This window comes from Bos mutus, chromosome 29 (genome assembly GCF_027580195.1).
Source record: "Bos mutus isolate GX-2022 chromosome 29, NWIPB_WYAK_1.1, whole genome shotgun sequence".
Classification (NCBI taxonomy): Eukaryota; Metazoa; Chordata; class Mammalia; order Artiodactyla; family Bovidae; genus Bos; species Bos mutus.
The window spans coordinates 18,387,517-18,405,295 of record NC_091645.1 but is presented as its reverse complement, the minus strand read 5'-3'; the positions used below and the strand labels follow the sequence as shown (position 1 = coordinate 18,405,295).

The 17,779-nt window shown below is 40.3% G+C and overlaps 1 protein-coding gene across 1 annotated transcript in view; it reads right to left on the bottom strand.

Annotated features, from left to right (window-relative positions):
- The window catches only part of LOC102276917 (glycerophosphodiester phosphodiesterase domain-containing protein 4), a 152,020-nt gene that overhangs the window by 92,785 nt on the left and 41,456 nt on the right, over positions 1 to 17,779 (bottom strand). The window contains exons 3-9 of the mRNA XM_005896942.2: positions 15,451 to 15,544; positions 10,973 to 11,032; positions 6,060 to 6,158; positions 5,895 to 5,988; positions 4,977 to 5,054; positions 4,042 to 4,187; positions 3,599 to 3,681 (exon numbers count right to left, since the gene is read on the bottom strand). Coding sequence (XP_005897004.2) covers positions 3,599 to 3,681; positions 4,042 to 4,187; positions 4,977 to 5,054; positions 5,895 to 5,988; positions 6,060 to 6,158; positions 10,973 to 11,032; positions 15,451 to 15,544 — 654 coding nt within the window. The remainder of the gene's footprint in view (positions 1 to 3,598; positions 3,682 to 4,041; positions 4,188 to 4,976; positions 5,055 to 5,894; positions 5,989 to 6,059; positions 6,159 to 10,972; positions 11,033 to 15,450; positions 15,545 to 17,779) is intronic.

Genomic DNA, 17,779 nt, shown 5'->3' with positions numbered 1-17,779 from the left:
TAACATTACTGAACTGGATACTTAAAGACGTCTATGATGGTCAATTTTATATGCTTTTTAACAGAATTTTTTAAAAAGAAGGAAATTCTGTCATCTGTTTACAGTATAGATGAATTTGTCATTCGGCAAATGACAAATTTGCCTGGTAGCTGAGCTGGTAAAGAATCTGCTTGCAATGCGGGAGACCTGGGTTCAATCCTTGGGTTGGGAAGATCCCCTGGAGAAGGGAAAGGCTACCCACTCCAGTATTCTGGCCTGGAGAATTCTATGGACTGTACAGTCCATGGAGTCACAGAGTCGGAGATGACTGAGTGACTTTCACTTTCATCCCTTTGGGCTTCCCTTGTAGCTCAGCTGGCAAAGAATCCACCTGCAATGCAGGAGACCTGGGTTTGATCCATGGGTTGGGAAGATCCCCTAGAGAAGAGAAAGGCTACCCACTCCAGTATTCTGGCCTCGAGAATCCCATGGACTGTATAGCCATGGGGTCACAAAAAGTCGGAGAAGACTAAGCGACTTTCAGTTCACTCACTTTCAAAGTGAAAGGAGTCAGACATAGACTAATGTTGAACAATTATATGAGATAACTAAAATAGTTAAATTTATAGAGAAAAATAGGATAGTGGTTGTCAGAATTTGGGTGGAGGGGAGATGAAGGAGCTTTTATTGAACAGGTACAGAGTTTCAGCTTGAGAAGATGAAAAGTTGTAGAGACGGATGGTGGTGATGGTAGCAAAACAAGGTGAATATACTGAATGTCATTAAACTGTACACTAAAAAGTAGATTGGGCTTCTCTGGTGGTAAAGAATCTGCCTGCAAAGCTAGAGATGTGGGTTTGATCCCTGGGTCAGGAAGATACCCTAGAGAAGGAAATGGCAATCAACTCCAGAATTCTTGCCTGGGAAATCTCATGGACAGAGGAGCCTGGTGGGCTACAGTCCATGGGGTCACAAAAGAGTCAGACATGACTTAGTGAGTAAACAATAAAAAAAGTAGATAAATGTATATGTATACCAGATTCACCTGAAACTAACACAACACTGCAAATCAACAGTGAGTGCTAAGTCACTTCAGACATGTCAGACTCTTTGCAACCCTACGGACTGTAGCCTGCCAACCTCCTCTGTCCATGGGATTCTCTAGGCAAGAACACTGGAGTGGGTTGCCATGCCCTTCTCCAGGGCATCTTCCCAACTCAGGGATTGAACCCAAATCTCTTAAGTCTCCTGCATTGGCAGGTGGGTTCTTTACCACTAGCACCACCTGGGAAGCCCAAATACACTCCAATTAAAAAAAAAACAACTGTTTAATGGTTAACATGGTAAGTTTTATGCTAAATATATTTTACCAGAAAAAAATCACTTTCTCTAGAAAACATCTCTCAGTAATCCTCCCTCTCCTCTTAAGTGGGCAGAGACCAGAGAGTACCACCTCTGACATAAGGGCAGGAGTCATTACAGGGATCTGCTCATACCCTTCAGGGCCACAGCCTCAAGCTGTGAGAGAGAGGAGAGTGCTTTTCTGTGGTGTTGCCCTGAGTAGGACAGGTATGGTCAAAACATTTATAGCCTGCTGGGTGACCCTAATGCCAATTGTCTGGCTACAAAAAGCAGATTTTTGTGAGGCTTTTTTTTTTTCCCCTATGCATCTGTAGGTGTTTCTGTACAGGTCTCTTCAGAGGTCATGTCAGGATATATGAGGAAAATAACAAAATAACCAACAGGGAAACTTGCTTTAATACTAGCAAGTTCCTTCAGTCTTACAAACCCAGGCAGTCCACCTTCATTTCTTCACCTTTCAGAGTCTTTTGTCAGAAGTTTGGTGAATTTTTTCCAGTTTTTAATTTTTTTTTTCATGTGTTTGTAAATCTTGGAAAGAATAGGGTAGAATGTGTAGAAGTTCTAATAGAGCTACTTGTGCATTTCCACAGTCCTGTTTTCCTCTTTTATTAGTTAACAACTTTTTACTACTTAGTAATTCTTGATATTACATTTTCCTGTTCTAGGTACTGCTGCGGTATTTCTGTTCTGGCTAGACTGAGTGATATGCAATTTTTATTAATGATGAAGTGTAAACTATGACCATCAATATGGATGATGGAGGTATGTAGAAGTAGACTGGAAATGAAGACATCAACATACAGAGAAACTAAAGTGTTGGGAGGATCATCGACACTGAAGTTGAAGTCACAAGAGAGAAAGTCCATGTGCCAGGAGCTCACTGTCTCAGCACCATGACCACATTAGGTCATGACCATGAGGCACTTGCACAATGAAAGGGAAGCTCTGAAAGAACATCCAGTTTCAATCTGATTCAGATAGCTTACATGGAACAGCTGGGTAACATCACTGTTAGGTAATGTCAAGAGCCCTAGTCTGGGGTCAGGAAATCTAGTTCTAATTCTGGCTTTATCATGTACATTCTAGCCTTACGTCCTCAGCAATACATTTATCTTCTTTGAATTCAGGCTCAAACCACAGTTCTTCACTGTGAAATAGGATGTTCATTTCTTTTCTGTTTGCCTCACAGAAGGCTGGGAAGGGAGTAGTACATGCCACATTCTCTAATATAACCAACCGATGGTTCGTCTCTACTTTCGGCTGCCCAAGGACATACATTCTACAGAAAAGCATGGGATTTGTCCTCGTCCCTGCTAGGATCCAAGTCTTCCTTTGTTGTCCCTTGGACATTGCTAGAGCCTACTGCCCAAATCCATGATGATTCTCCCTCACAGATTCTCAGATAAGTCCTTCTAAACAATAAGCTAATCTGTTCTCTAAAACCTACCATGGCTGCCCAGTACACATTTAGGGATCTCTGTGATCCAGTCTCAGCCAGCCTTACAGCCATACCTTCCCCCTCACATAGGCCCCTCACGTCCCCAAAGTGGACTACTCTTGGCATCCATACAGATCAGCTCACAGATCTACAAACTTGCTATTCCTCCTTTGGACACCTTTGACTAAGCTGTTGCCTCTGCCCAGAATATTCTTGTTCTCCACCTCTGCTTGGGAAAATACTATTTTGCCTTCAAGGCTCAACCCAAACACTGTTCTGAGCACACAGATCATTTTTCACAAAAGAGGTGGCCTCTTCCTCCTTCACTGAGGTTCCACTGCATTTGCCTTACTCTTCTCTGGAAGGCGCTCACAACAAATGGTCCTATACTGTGTTTATTTGTAAACATGCCATGTCTCTTCACTGACTGCAAACAGCTCTTAGGCACGACTCTGTCTCACTCATCTGCCTCTCACTAGCACTCAGAAGAAGGATATAGTAGGAATGCCTAGAAAATGTTAGTTAAATAGATTGCTAAGGTAGGACACAGAAGTAAGCTGCAAGCATGTTTGCAGGGAGGACAAATTTGAGCTATGTGTGGAGACTATATAGAGTGTGTGATTTATAAGCCTGTGATTGAGAATGTAGAGATGCAGAGACGTGGTTTGTAAAGGAGAAGTGATTCATGTATTGTGTTATGTGCAGATGTGCCAGGAGAATAAGGGAGAAACTCCCAGGGCTTGCCCTCTCTACAGCTTGGGCCAGGCTGGAGTCATCCACTAGTCTTTTCTCCTCCCACTCTGGTCCCTTCTTTCCTACCTTATTTGTACATCACTCTCCAGTCCATGGGCCCCATATTCAACAGCTTTCTCAAAGGACATTATGGTATTCTCAGGCCCCAGCTGTGGAAGAAAAGGACATCAGGCCTTTAATCTCACAGTCTTTTCTACTGACATCCCTTTTAGGGTAGGGAGGGAGCCCAGTAAGAAAAGACTTTAGGAAGAGAGTTTGGCTCCCTTGGCTCTTTATTCAAATCTGATTTGGAGACTCTGCTCATCTGGGGCAATGTCACTGAGTCACAATAAAGAGAAATGGACAGAGAATTAGGTGACCTGGGTTCAAGTCCAATCTCTACATTTAACTCTTTTTTCTTGTCATCTCAAGTCAACTCCTTTACTTTTCCAGGGAGTTCCAAGGATCTGATGTGCCCTCCACACCCATGCACACCTGTACTCACCAACATCCATCATGCTCAGACCTACCATGGGTGCACCTCTATGTCCAAAGAAGTTTGGCTTGGGCCCTAATTTATCCTTCTCTTGAACGCAGGCAGAATAAATCCCAAATGGCACCACATAGAGACACAAAAGTATAAGAACAAAGGGCAACCCAATAGCCACTTGTAAAGCTGAAAAAGTTGGAAGGAGAAAGTGACAAAAAAGAAAGGAAGAATGGAGAACCATCCCAAGCAAGTAACTATCCTCAAAACAACAGTAAGTAAATACTCAGCACATGGGTTCACTGCATCTGTAGACTCACTGATTTACTGTCAATTTCTGTCACATCCCCGTATTCTTTCAGTGATTTGAAAATGAAAAAAAGTGTTATCCAAATAAAAGTTTATTATTAAGTGAAAATTATTACAAATGCAAATTTACAAGGGAATGAATTGTACAGGAGGTGAGAAGGAGAGGGAATGTTAAGGAATAACTTCTAAGAAGGAGGAGGAGTTTGGTTGGTTCTGAGAAAGCCCTCAAGCCCTTAAAGGTCAGCCTAAAATACCCCGTATTGAAGACAGAGGGTGGTAGTGGAAGAGATACTAGTTGAAAGAAATCCCCACATTCAAAGCCAGAATTTACTATTTTCTAATTTTGTAACTCACACACATTGTTTAACCTCTTTGGTCTTCATTTTCTTCATTCTGAATAATGGCACTATTTTGCTACTAACATCGATCTCATATAATTGATATGACAGTGTTGACTTGTCACAGATCCTCAGTATATAATAGATACTTCTCTCTTCCCACCCCTCTTTGAGACACACACACATACAACCTGACCATAATACTTGTTATCACTGGCCATTCCCCAACACTTATTATTTTAGAGGATTTTTACTCTAAGGATTTTACCCATTTGAACATTTAAAAATTACCACCTATGTCACTTTCAAATTTAGATCTGCCAGCTCTAACTTCTCAATTTTGTGTGCATGTTACACCTCTTGTTTCTTTTTCTTTCAATACTTGTAATCTGGAATCTTCTCATTCTAGCTAAAATTCAGGAAATGAAAAAGAAAGAATTCATTATTGTCCCCTTTAAGTTCTTGCTCCCAAAAAAAATTTCCTAAAATTCACTGGCCACGTACACATACCCACATGTATGAATACCTAATGGCAGCACTATCAGTTAAGTTTTTATCTTTCATGCACTCTTGCACAACCCAGGCAACAAGCACTCCCTATCTAACCATCAGTAAAAAAGAGAGACAGAAAGCCCTCCTAGTTTCTCAGTAAAGGCGCTGAGAGATAACTCCATTCTCAAAATAGTTTCACATACAGCTCTGATTCTTTGTTTCCATAATATTAGGGCAAAGAATGGAGAGGAAACAGGGGCAGAGGGAGACATTTCTGCTTCTGTGGAAGTCCTCAGATGTGACAGGAACTCACCAGGGACTGCTTTGAAGGACTAAGATGTATCCAGGGGATATCTCCACCTGGTTCTTAAGTTGAAAATAGTAGTATTGGAATACAACCTAAAAGAACTATGACTTGTACCATCATTGTTCAAAAAAAATTAAAAATTTCCTCTACCCTCCCTAAAACTACTCCAATTTATTTCCAGGCAGTCAACCTATAATAACAGGGAGGAAATTCTCATTTTTCTAGAAGGAGAATCCTTCTTTAGAAGAAGGTATGTTTGATCAGAGAAATGCTATGACAGTCCATGTAGGGTTGTGAGTTTGACCAGAAGGAGCATGCCTAAGTAACAAGCTAAATGAATTTCAAAAAGCTACAGTGCTGGCTATCTACCAAGCTTGTTTGGTTAAGTGAAGTACACTCGCTAAAGCCAGAGCTGGAAGAATCAGGAAAGGTTCCACCCACAGGACATACTTTCTCCTTCCAAATGGATCAAGTAGATGGCCACAGGCCACGAAAGCAAAACCATCACAGATATGTTGCTCAGGTGTATGTAGGAAGCAAAGATCTGGGAGAAAATTCAAAAGTCAGCCTAAACACATCTGGACAGACAGGGCTACAACTAAGGATGGTGCTTACCTGCAATGACAGCCCAATGGTGAGCCACGTGTCTTTCCAGTAAGTTAATAAAATCCATAACAAAAATGAGCAAAACAGAATTGTTATCAGAATCAGGATCTGGAGAAATAAAAAGAATATCTTGACTTCTAAGCACTAAACTTGGATCAGAACTGTCCTTGGGAAACATATGTACTCACAATTTCAGGGACCTCATTACCTCATCTTTTTAATCTAATCATTCTTTAACAGTGAAGTGAAGTCGCTCAGTCATGTCCAGCTCTTTGCCACCCCATGGACTGTAGCCTCTGAGGCTCCTCCATCAATGGGATTTTCCAGCCAAGAGTACTGGAGTGGGTTGCCAGTACATGGATCTAATAATTTACCTTCCTTGCTGCTTTATGCAGCATGGCTGGAAAAAAAAAAAAGCCTACACAGCTATGTGGTCTGATTCCTTTACTGATTTATTATCTCCATGTCTGCTTGGCCCTCAACATTGCTTGGCAGGTCTCATTCAGTTTCAAAAATAAGCATTACAAATATTCAGGTTTTTTTTAATATGACTCAATACAATCTCAGGTAAACAGTATTTTGTTCAATATGTGTTTTCCCCAAATAGACTATAAGCTTCATGAGATCAGGGATGATATTTGTTTATGATTATATATTTGGTGTCTTTAGAATGTCTGACACAGTAAATTTTATATAAATATTTGGTGAACAGATGAAAAAACCTGCTGGCCAGAAAACTATATTTAGCCATAGGTAAACACTGAGACCAAGAAGATATAATTTTAACTTCTTCCCTTCAAATAGAGAATTTTCTATATCTGTGTTGCTCCTAGACAGTGCTTGGTTTCCTCCCTTCCATAATTCTGTATTTTAATAACTCACAAAATAACTCTGGGTCTTGCTGCCTTCAATGGTTAATTTTTCAAACATTTAAGGAAGAAATATTTCAACTTTAACAAACTCTCCCAGAGAATAAAGAGGGAATTTTCTCTAACTTGTTTTTTGAAGCCAACAGGGACATTATAGGAAGCAAAAACTACAGTCCAAACTCTTTTATATATAGATCCACATAGAGGTGAAAATCTTAAATAACTTATCAGCAAAAAATGCATCACAATACAAACTTTAATAGACAAATCAGACTCACATGAATCTCATGTGATTCTGTGATCTTACTCAACACGAAGCTTTACTAACGATTTAAGGCATTAAGCAACTTAGCACGCATGCACACACACACGCAAGGTACAGATAAAACAGTTTTCCTTGGAGAAATCTGTGAAATGCAGGTACTCAAAGGTCTTTCCTCTCTTATATTAGGATACATTCTGGTCTGGGACTTAAAATGTGAGGTGCGTTCTAAGCAAAGTATGTGGAAACATTTCTCCACAGAAGGAATCTTTGAGTTATGGTGGATCCTTTTCTCATATATTCCATTAACTATACAACTCCAGCCAGCCATGCCTCCCACTTACAAATCTATAAATTCCAGATTTATTTATTGCAAGCAACCTAGATACAACAGGTTAGAATCCTGTTGTATAGACATTTTCATAGATAAGGACTATCTATGTATTCTGGCTAATAAATATCTTTAGTACATTTATTAGGAGGTTGGGTTATTAGCTATTTATAAAGAGTTTTGATTGAGATCATTCATTGCTCTCTGAACATGCCTAGGCAGAAGGGAATACACTATTAGGCCTGGTACTAATCCTTTCCTCCAAGATTTCTTCTTTTTTTTTGGTTTAGTTATGTGATTGCTTATTTATTTATTTATTTTAATTGGAGGTAATTACTTTACAATAGTATTGTGGTTTTTGCCATACATTGACATGAATCAGCCATAGGTATACATGTGCCTCACTATCCTGAAACCCCCTCTCACCCGCCTCCTCACTCCATCCAATACTGGAAATAGAACTGCCATACAACCCAGCAATCCCACCACTATGCATACACACCAAGGAAACCAGAACTAAAAGAGACACGTGTACCTCAATGTTCACTGCAGCACTGTTTACAATAGCTAGGACATGGAAGCAATCTAGATGTCCATAGGCAGATAAATAGATAAGGAAGTTGTACACATACACAATGGAATATTACTCAGCTATAAAAAAGAACGCATTTGAGTCAGTTCTAATGAGGTGAATGAAACTGGAGCCTATTACACAGAGTAAAAGTAAGCCAGAATGAGAAACACCAATGCACTGTATTAAAGCATATATATAGAATTTAGAAAGACAGTAACGATGACCCCATATCAAGACAGCAAAAGAGACACAGATGTAAAGAACAGACTTTTGGACTATGTAGGAGAAGCAACGGTGAGACAATATGGGACAACGCAGGTTTACTCTTTTCACACCGAAATTCCAAGCCCTAAAGAAACTCCCCTGCCAGGAAGATTTAAAGTTAACAGGTATAAAGGCCTAACCAAATTAGTTATCTAACAAGGGTATTTCAACTCTTCTCATATCCAGTTTCACCACTTTTCATTGGCTATGGATTCATAACAGCAATTAGATCGCACAATACCTCAAGAGATAAAAGCATTTCAACAAAACCCTGTAGAAAATGTGTAAGAATGAATTCAAAGGATGCTAGCCAAGGAGGAGGAAAATGTAATATTAAGGATGCTAGACAAGGAGAAAATAAAGTAATATTAAATCAGTCTGGATTTATTGATATGTGTGCATTTATCAAAGACTCTGAATTCAATATACCAGCATCTAGGTATTATGCCTCCAATACTCTTGCCTAAAGAATCCCGTGGACAGAGGAGCCTGGTGGGCTGCTGTCCATAGGGTTGTACAGACTCGGACATGACTCAAGCAACTTAGAATGCATGCATGCATGCATTGGAGAAGGAAATGGCAACCCACTCCAGTATTCTTGCCTGGAGAATCCCAGGGACAGAGGAGCCTGGTGGGCTGCCGGCTATGGGGTCGCACAGAGTTGGACACGACTGAAGTGACTTAGCAGCAGCAGCAGCAGCAGAACCAACTTAGCAGCAGCAGCAGCAGCAGCAGGTAATATGCATCTCAAAGAGGTTCTAATTGCTTGGTTATCTGAAACTTTGGCTCAATAGTAGCCCATGCTTTATAAAATTAGGATGCCAGCAATTTCTTGGTGTAATGTGGAAGAAAAAATCCAATGATTTATTTAGAAAAGGTTACTGGAATGATATTAATATCACCTGTGATAAGCTAACCTGCTTCATATTGGGCTCTATGGGAGGTTTCAGAAGACACTGAGAAACACATTGGTGAGGAAAGTGTCAGCATCCTTGAAAAGCACTGGAGTGGCCATGCTTTATGCCTGGATAAAGGTGAGAGGTGCTGCCACAGAAACGGGCTTCCTGAGTTCAAAGGCAATGATGAGATTCTGCTGTGGCAGAGGCCAAGTAGCAGTGCTGACTGCCAGAGGCAAGGTATGCATGGTTTCTGTAATAGACACAAGCCTGGAATGGTAATCAGAATGGTTTAACCCACAGGGACCCTTGGTAGTGACAAACTGCTCATGGTGTCCCAACTCCAAAACCTGCAGGAATCTCAGTAAGGCCTATAGGTTCAGTCTGCAATTTCTTGTTTCCCTGTATGAGCCTATGACTTTAATTTCCATTCATCCTAATTCTTAAGTTTATATATTCAGTTCATACTTCCCTTTTGAGTAAAAGGAAATTTAAGGCAACCACTCAGAGTTTGACATGTTCCTTGATTTGAGAAAACACAAAGAATGTTATCAAAACCATGCCGGAAAAAGTCTATAAATAGCAAGAGGATGTGCTGGAGATGCTCAAGCCCATGGCAGAACTAGACAAGGGAGGAAATGTTGGAAATGACCTGCATGTCTTCAGATGTTGGGTCAGTGATGCCTCCTTCTTTATACCAGATATGGATCCTTTGTTACTGCTAGTATAATTTTATTTTTTAATTTATTTATTTTTAAAAAGTTTTATCAGAATATAGTTGCTTCACAATGTTGTGTTAGTTTCTATCATACACCAAATTGAATCAGCTGTATGTAGACATATATCCCCTCCTTTTTGGATTTCTTTCCCGTTTAGGTTGCAACAGAGCACTAATTAGAGTTCCCTGGGCTAAATGGTAGGTTCTCATTAGTTATCTAACTTATACACAGTTATTAATAGTGTATATATGTCAATCCCAAGCTCCCAACTCATTTCACCCACTTCCCTTCTAGTGTAATTTTAAATGGTTCCAAACTAAGGGATAGTCAAAGGACCTCAACAAAGAAATTTCAGGGAGTATAGGAAGACAAGTATTGAGTGTACCAAGAGAGTTGCAGTCAAGGTTCTCAGTGGTAAGGTGTTTGAAAATACGCAAGGAAAAATCCACAGGATTAAGAGCCAAAAACTGCATCTACTTGGTCCTGATGAAAGTTAACTCCTCCTTGTGGGACTGTGTTCTTTCACCCTATCGCTCCTTCCCCTGATCCATACACTGGAATCAAGGTAAAAGACAATCATACTCTTTCCATCACTGCAGGTTTCCAGGCCTGGGTCATGTGAAACAGGGGAAGGGAAAAGTCTCATAAAGTTTGAGTTCAGTCTACTACGATGAATTGAAATTCTTAGTGACTGAAATGAGAAAGTTCTTGTGACTCTAAAGGACTGGGAAAATAATGGAGCTTGCCCAGGATTTTATGGGGATAGAGAGAACAGAGTCACAGAGTGAGTTTTAACATGGAGTAGTGGGAAAAAATTAAGTTTGGGTTCAGTTTGATTGGTAAGCCAGTTTCATCTGTTGGAAACTGATTTTAGTTGAAACAGTGTAACCAGATTGCTTCTTTCTAAGGGAGGCAAAGAAAGGGGAAGCTCTGCATTTAACTCTTGGCGCCAAAGAGGCACATTCAGTCCTGATCTCAGGTCTCCTATGAAGATTCAAATGTCTTACCTTATGATACCAGTGCAGGAATAGTTGATTTTTTTCCCAACACAACAAAAATTCAAGTACCTGAAAAAACAAGAAAGAAGAGATTGTTTTGAAATCACCAAGATACTACCCGAAACACTGTTCTGAACTCAAAATTCCTTACACAGTCTGGATTATCTTCACTTCTTGATGCTATGCTAAGTCACTTCAGTCGTGTCCAACTCTGTGCGACTCCATAGACGGTAGCCTACCAGGCTCCCCCGTCCCTGGGATTCTCCAGGCAAGAACACTGGAGTGGGTTGCCATTTCCTTCTCCAATGCATGAAAGTGAAAAGTGAAAGTGATGTTGCTCAGCTGTGTCTGACTCTTGGTGACCCCACGGACTGCACCCTACCAGGCTCCTCCGTCCATGGGATTTTCCAGGCAAGAGTACTGGAGTGGGGTGCCATTGATACACCTGTTCTTTTCAGCATCTAAGAGATTGCCACCCTATCCCTCTGCCTAAATAGCTCTCCCTCGCCATGCTACTGACCCTTCAAACACAGTTCACATGTCACCTCCTAGTCGTAACTTTCACCAGCAATCCAGAGAGAATTTATTATTATCTTCTCTGGGATTCTGTGACAATCAGTACACTGATATTCCTGAGTTCCTACAATTTTCTTTTCCCTGTGATGGAGCTTATTAGTGGTATTACATAGAGACACGAGTGAGGGAACAGAGGTCAGGAGCCAGCCCTTCCAAGGGTCATTTAAAATTTCTTTTTTGGGACTTCCTTGGTGGTCCAGTGGTTTAGAATCTGCCTTGTTATGCAGGGGTTTGATCCCTGGTAGGGGAACTAAGATCCCACACACAGAGGAAAAACTTAGCCACACACCACAGCTAGAGAGTTCATGCACCTCCATGAAAGATCCTGAATGATGAAACTAAGACCCAAAGGCAGCCAAATAAATACATAATTTTTAAAATCTTTTTTGTTACAACTGTTAAGCATTGTTGTTAACATAGGTATAAGTCAGTAAATCTAGATTAGATTTGAACTAAATCTAAGTCGTCACCAAGTCAGTGTGGAGATGCAGATTGAAAACTGGAGTCTTCAGATGCTTAGGATATTGAGAATTTGACTGTATAAGGCATTCACCTTTTTTTTTCAAAATAATTTTATGGATATGATTTTATTTGTACTTTGGTGGTGGTGGTTTAGTTGCTAAGTCATGCCTGATTCTTGAGACCTCATGGACTGTAGCTCACCAGGCTTCTCTGTCTATTCCATGCAGGAATACTGGAGTGGGTTTGCCATTTCTTTCTCTAGCAGATATTTCAAACCCAGGGATCAAATGTGGGTCTCCTGCATTGCAGGCAGATTCTTTACCAATTGAGCCACCAGGCCATTACTTGTACTTAATCAAGCTTTATAAAATGTCAATTTATTAACTGTCTCATTTGAAATAAATAATTCTCATTTGAAAGAAGAAACTGAGGCTCAGAAGAGTTATATGACTTGGTCAAGGTTACAAAATAACTTAAAGATAAAGCAGAAATAGAATTCAGGTCTCCTCTGTTGTTGCTACTGTATCCAAAAAGAGGTAGCCTAGAGTACAAGGTTGTTTAAAAAAAAAAAAATGGCTTATTGGACACTGGAAGTCCGTCTTAGAAGTTACCTAAACCATTTTATTTTGATTATGTATGAGTGCAGTATAATTCAGTGGCCAGATTCTTGCCCCAAACACATCATTCATCTGCATTTTCCTCATTAAAAGTAAAAGGTTCTCACTATTTCTCTGTACAGAATCCCTCGATGCAATGACTTTCAGAATGATAATACTAGAAATCTGATTTATACCATGTGTCTTAGCATACTTTTCAGGCTTTCTAAAATCTATCACAAGCCTATTGTTTTAGTCAGATACTTCATTTTTCTTCAATATCCTCTACATGCTAACAGTACAATTCTTCCCTCTTATCTAGTCAAACCCCATATATCCCTATCTCTGTCTTGCTGAATCTGTCGTGAAATTCCCATGATCTCGACTTTCTTCCCCACTCCCATAAACACATGTCTAAATCCAACATCCTTTCAAGATGCCCCTCCTGTGCCACCTCTTCCTCGAAGCATCACTTAATCCTCTTGACTGAAGGTCTTCCTTCTTAGAACCCAGAACTTTTTTAGGTCTCTCTAATGACAATTATGGAGAAGGCAATGGCACCCCACTCCAGTACTCTTGCCTGGAAACTCCCATGGACAGAGGATCCTGGAAGGCTGCAGTCCATGGGGTCACTAAGGGTCAAACACGACTGAGCAACTTCATTTTCACTTTTCACTTTCATGCATTGGAGAAGGAAATGGCAACCCACTCCAGTGTTCTTGCCTGGAGAATCCCAGGGATGGGGGAGCCTGGTGGGCTGCCGTCTATGGGGTCACACAGAGTTGGACACGACTGAAGCGACTTAGCAGCAGCAGCAGCAATAATGACCATTATAATGCTCTGTCTGTGTTGGTTATTTTTGTCTATGACTTACTTCCCTAATCGATTCTAAACTCATTGAATTAAGGAGCATTATAACTTTCTCACACCTCTTTATTTGAGGCACCCTGTATGAAAACAAAAATTACACCTCTTCGTTCTCTGTAACCTCAGTACTTATCACTCAAATAATGATTAATACATTTTGCTGAAATAAATATTTATGCAAATGGAAACTGATTTAGGGGTTGGGTTCTTTAGTATCAGACAGGCTATCATTGGGGACAAGGAATCATGGAATCAGAGCAGGATACTTGTGTCCTATTTTCAAGTGGGCACTGAAAAATTCCAGTAACCTAAAAGTTAGTCTTCCATAAGCTTTCCACTTCTGCAGGCTCCTCTGCTGCCTGGTCTCAATTTTTTCATACTAGGTGACACTACTATGTCCAGTGTGAATTTCTCACACTACATGACACTACTATGTCAGGAAACAGGCGGTGTCTCTATTGCATAAAGATATTTGCTAAAATGTACTTGGAACCTGACCAGGAGACTAGCTGTTTTTCTGGAACTCTCTTGCTTTTTCCATGATCCAGCAGATGTTGGCAATTTGATCTCTGGTTCCTCTGCCTTTTCTAAAACCAGCTTGAACATCTGGAAGTTCACAGTTCACATATTGCTGAAGCCTGGCTTGGAGAATTTTGAGCATTACTTTACTAGCATGTGAGATGAGTGCAATTGTGCAGTAGTTTGAGCATTCTTTGGCATTGCCTTTCTTTGGGATTGGAATGAAAACGGACGTTTTCCAGTCCTGTGGCCACTGCTGAGTTTTCCAAATGTGCTGGCATATTGAGTGCAGCACCTTCACAGCATCATCTTTCAGGATTTGAAATAGCTCAACTGGAATTCCATCACCTTCACTAGCTTTGTTCATAGTGATGCTTTCTAAGGCCCACTGGACTTCACATTCCAGGATGTCTGGCTCTAGGTCAGTGATCACACCATTGTGATTATCTGGGTCGTGAAGATCTTTTTTGTACAGTTCTTCTGTGTATTCTTGCCATCTCTTCTTAATATCTTCTGCTTCTGTTAGGTCCATACCATTTCTGTTCTTTATCGAGCCCATCTTTGCATGAAATGTTCCCTTGGTATCTCTAATTTTCTTGAAGAGATCTCTAGTCTCTCCCATTCTGTTGTTTTCCTCTATTTCTTTGTACTAATCACTGAGGAAGGCTGAGCGCCGAAGAATTGATGCTTTTGAGCTGTGGTGCTGGAGAAGACTCTTGAGAGTCCCTTGGACTGCAAAGAGATCCAACCAATCCATTCTGAAGAAGATCAGCCCCGGGATTTCTTTGGAGGGAATGATGCTGAAGCTGAAACTCCAGTACTTTGGCCACCTCATGCGAAGAGTTGACTCATTGGAAAAGACTCTGATGCTGAGAGGGATCGGGGGCAGGAGGAGAAGGGGATGACAGAGGATGAGATGGCTGGATGGCATCACTGACTCGATGGACGTGAGTCTGAGTGAACTCCGGGAGTTGGTGATGGACAGGGAGGTCTGGCGTGCTGCGATTCATGGGGTCTCAAAGAGTCGGACACAACTGAGCAACTGAACTGAACTGAGTAAACAGGTTTAGCACACTAGGTAATTTGTAAGCCACAGAAAGACTGATTCTCAGGAGACAAGCTATGAAATGAGTAGATCAATGTGCAGAAGTACTACCATATGAAAGTGTGACCATCTAAAATGACAATACTATGTGAGTCAGAAAATAAGCCATGAAACACAGGAAGAGAATAAGGATGTTCTGGCATCCTTACGAAGGGTCAAAGTGGAAAGACACACCCTCTACCAGCACAAGTCTATTCCTCACATCTCTCCTTCCTCCCTAATATTCAAGTAGCTGATTCAAATCTGAACTCTGCCAGGAGCGATCTTATGGCTCCCAGCACCAACTGGGAACCATACTACTGACAGAGCACTTCATGAGACTACTCAGGAAGGGAGTGGGGAAAATGGGAAACATTACTCACCAGTAGCAATGTTGTGTAGGCAGCCAGGATCCCAAGGAAACTCAGCAAGACAATGGACCAAAAGAACCAGACTCCTGTACCTAGGAAAACAACCCTGCAGAAATGTGTTTCAATTTCTAAAACATAGAAGTTAGTAGTATCTCTGTCAAGGATAAGGTATAAGACTGGACTAGATGAGGCATAATAGAACAATTAAAAAAAATAACATAACATAAAAAAATAAGAAGGGGGATAAGAAGAGGAGCAATTTGGGAACAGATGTGTGAAGATCTTTGGGGATATTTAGTTGAGAAGTTTTAACTTTGTTCGTAGACAATCAGGTACTTTAATGGGGTTCTATACGAGTTGTATAGTTTTTAAATTTATTTAGAATACATACTCAAAAATTACATACTCTTTAAAAAAATATAGAAATTCTGGAATGTCAAAAAAGGAAAAGTGATCCATAAGTTCACTGCTGTCATATAGTTAATACTTTCCATTTCACCAGATTTCTTATCCATATATGTTTTCTTATATAACAGCAAGTCACTATATTAATATCTATATTTGGTGTAAGAGTTTGGACCCCTTAAAAACAGTTCTGGTCTTTTTTGTCCCTAAAGTAGTCTATGAGATAAAACTGCTAATACATTGATTTGTTAAGTTAAACAATATTATAATTAGTCTAGGTATTATATGTCACAGAATTTAGACTCTTCATTTCAAGATAACAGAAATTATTTCCCCTCCATATGAGACCTAGAGAAATTATATTTTAATGATACAAAATATAGATTACTGAACATATGACTACATTCAATATAAGAAAAATTTCTCTTTGGTCAGGGTTGAGAAAGGACACCAAGAGAAAGAAATAGACAAGCAGCTATCCTAGGCAAGACTGATCCCAGATCGAGACACTCAGAAGAGTACTCTGTAAAATGTGATCTCACAGCAGGAATCAGAAAATGTGTGAATAATGTTAACAAATTAATCTGTTTGTGTGCTTAGTTGCTCAGTTGTGTCCAACTCTTTGCACAACTGGACTGAAGCCTGCCTGAAGTCCCCGTGGACTGAAGCCTGCCAGGTTCCTTTGTCCATGGGGATTCTTAAGGCAAGAATACTAGAGTGGGTTGCCATGCCCTCCTCCAGGGGATCTCCCCAAACCAGGGATCAAACCCGGGTGTCCTGCATTGCAGGTGGATTCTTTACCATCTGAACCACCAGGGAGGCCCATGAATACTGGAGTGGGTAGCCTATCCCTTCTCCAGGGAATCTTCCCAACCCAGGAATTGAACCAGGGTCTCCTGCATTGCAGGCGGATTCTTCATCAGCTGAGATAACAGGAAAGGCCAATAAATTAACCTAATAAAGTCAACTAATATAATAATTTGCAGAAAAAATATAATAGAACAATTAGAAAAGAACCATAAAAAATATATTCAAGATCTCCACAGAATTAAATGACTCATATCCACGTAACAAGAATAGAACATTTAAATGCAAGCAGAGTAATGACCAAATAATGAAATAAAGGAAAAAAAAAAACATGCAGGATAGACATAAAGTGTTAGTCATTCAGTCATGTCCGACTCTTTGTGACCCCATGGACTGCAGCTCCTCTGTCCATGGGATTCTCTAGGCAAGAATACTAGAGTGGGTTGCCATTTCCTTCTCCAGGGGATCTTCCCAATCTAGGGATTGAACCCACGTCTCCTGCATTGCAGGCAAATTCTTTACTGTCTGAGCCACCAGGGAATCCACATAAGCAGTCTAAATGTAGCCAAAGAATTAATTAAATGGCTTATGCAAGTAGTGATATTGACTTTAATTTCCAGGTGAGAAAGAAAAGTTAATTTTAGCCTTTAATTGTGCCTCTATCTTTTCAAACCATTTCTCTAGTCACATCAGATTTTTCCCTCTTTATCAACATAATGGTCTTCTTTTCTATACTCACTCACATGTAAATATTCAAAATTAGTAGAGTTACAAATTCTCCCACCAAAGTCAGAAGTTCCACCCACAGGCTGAGTACTTCTGTCAAAGGAAGAACTATGATATTTTTCTCTCTTTTTCTCTCCCCTTCTTCTACTTTAGGTGATGGTGGTGGGGTAACACAAGGGAGTGAGAACAATGAGAATAGTTTGCTTGGGTGACTGTTTATACACATCAGAGGGAATTGAAAAAGCAACTGGGATTATACAGTTACTCAAGACTATACAGTAGTATGAGTATGACATATATATGCAAAGGTATGACAAACCTAGACAATGTGTTGAAAATCAGACATCACTCTGCCAACAAATGTCTATATGGTCAAGGCTCTGTTCTTCCCAGTGGTCACATA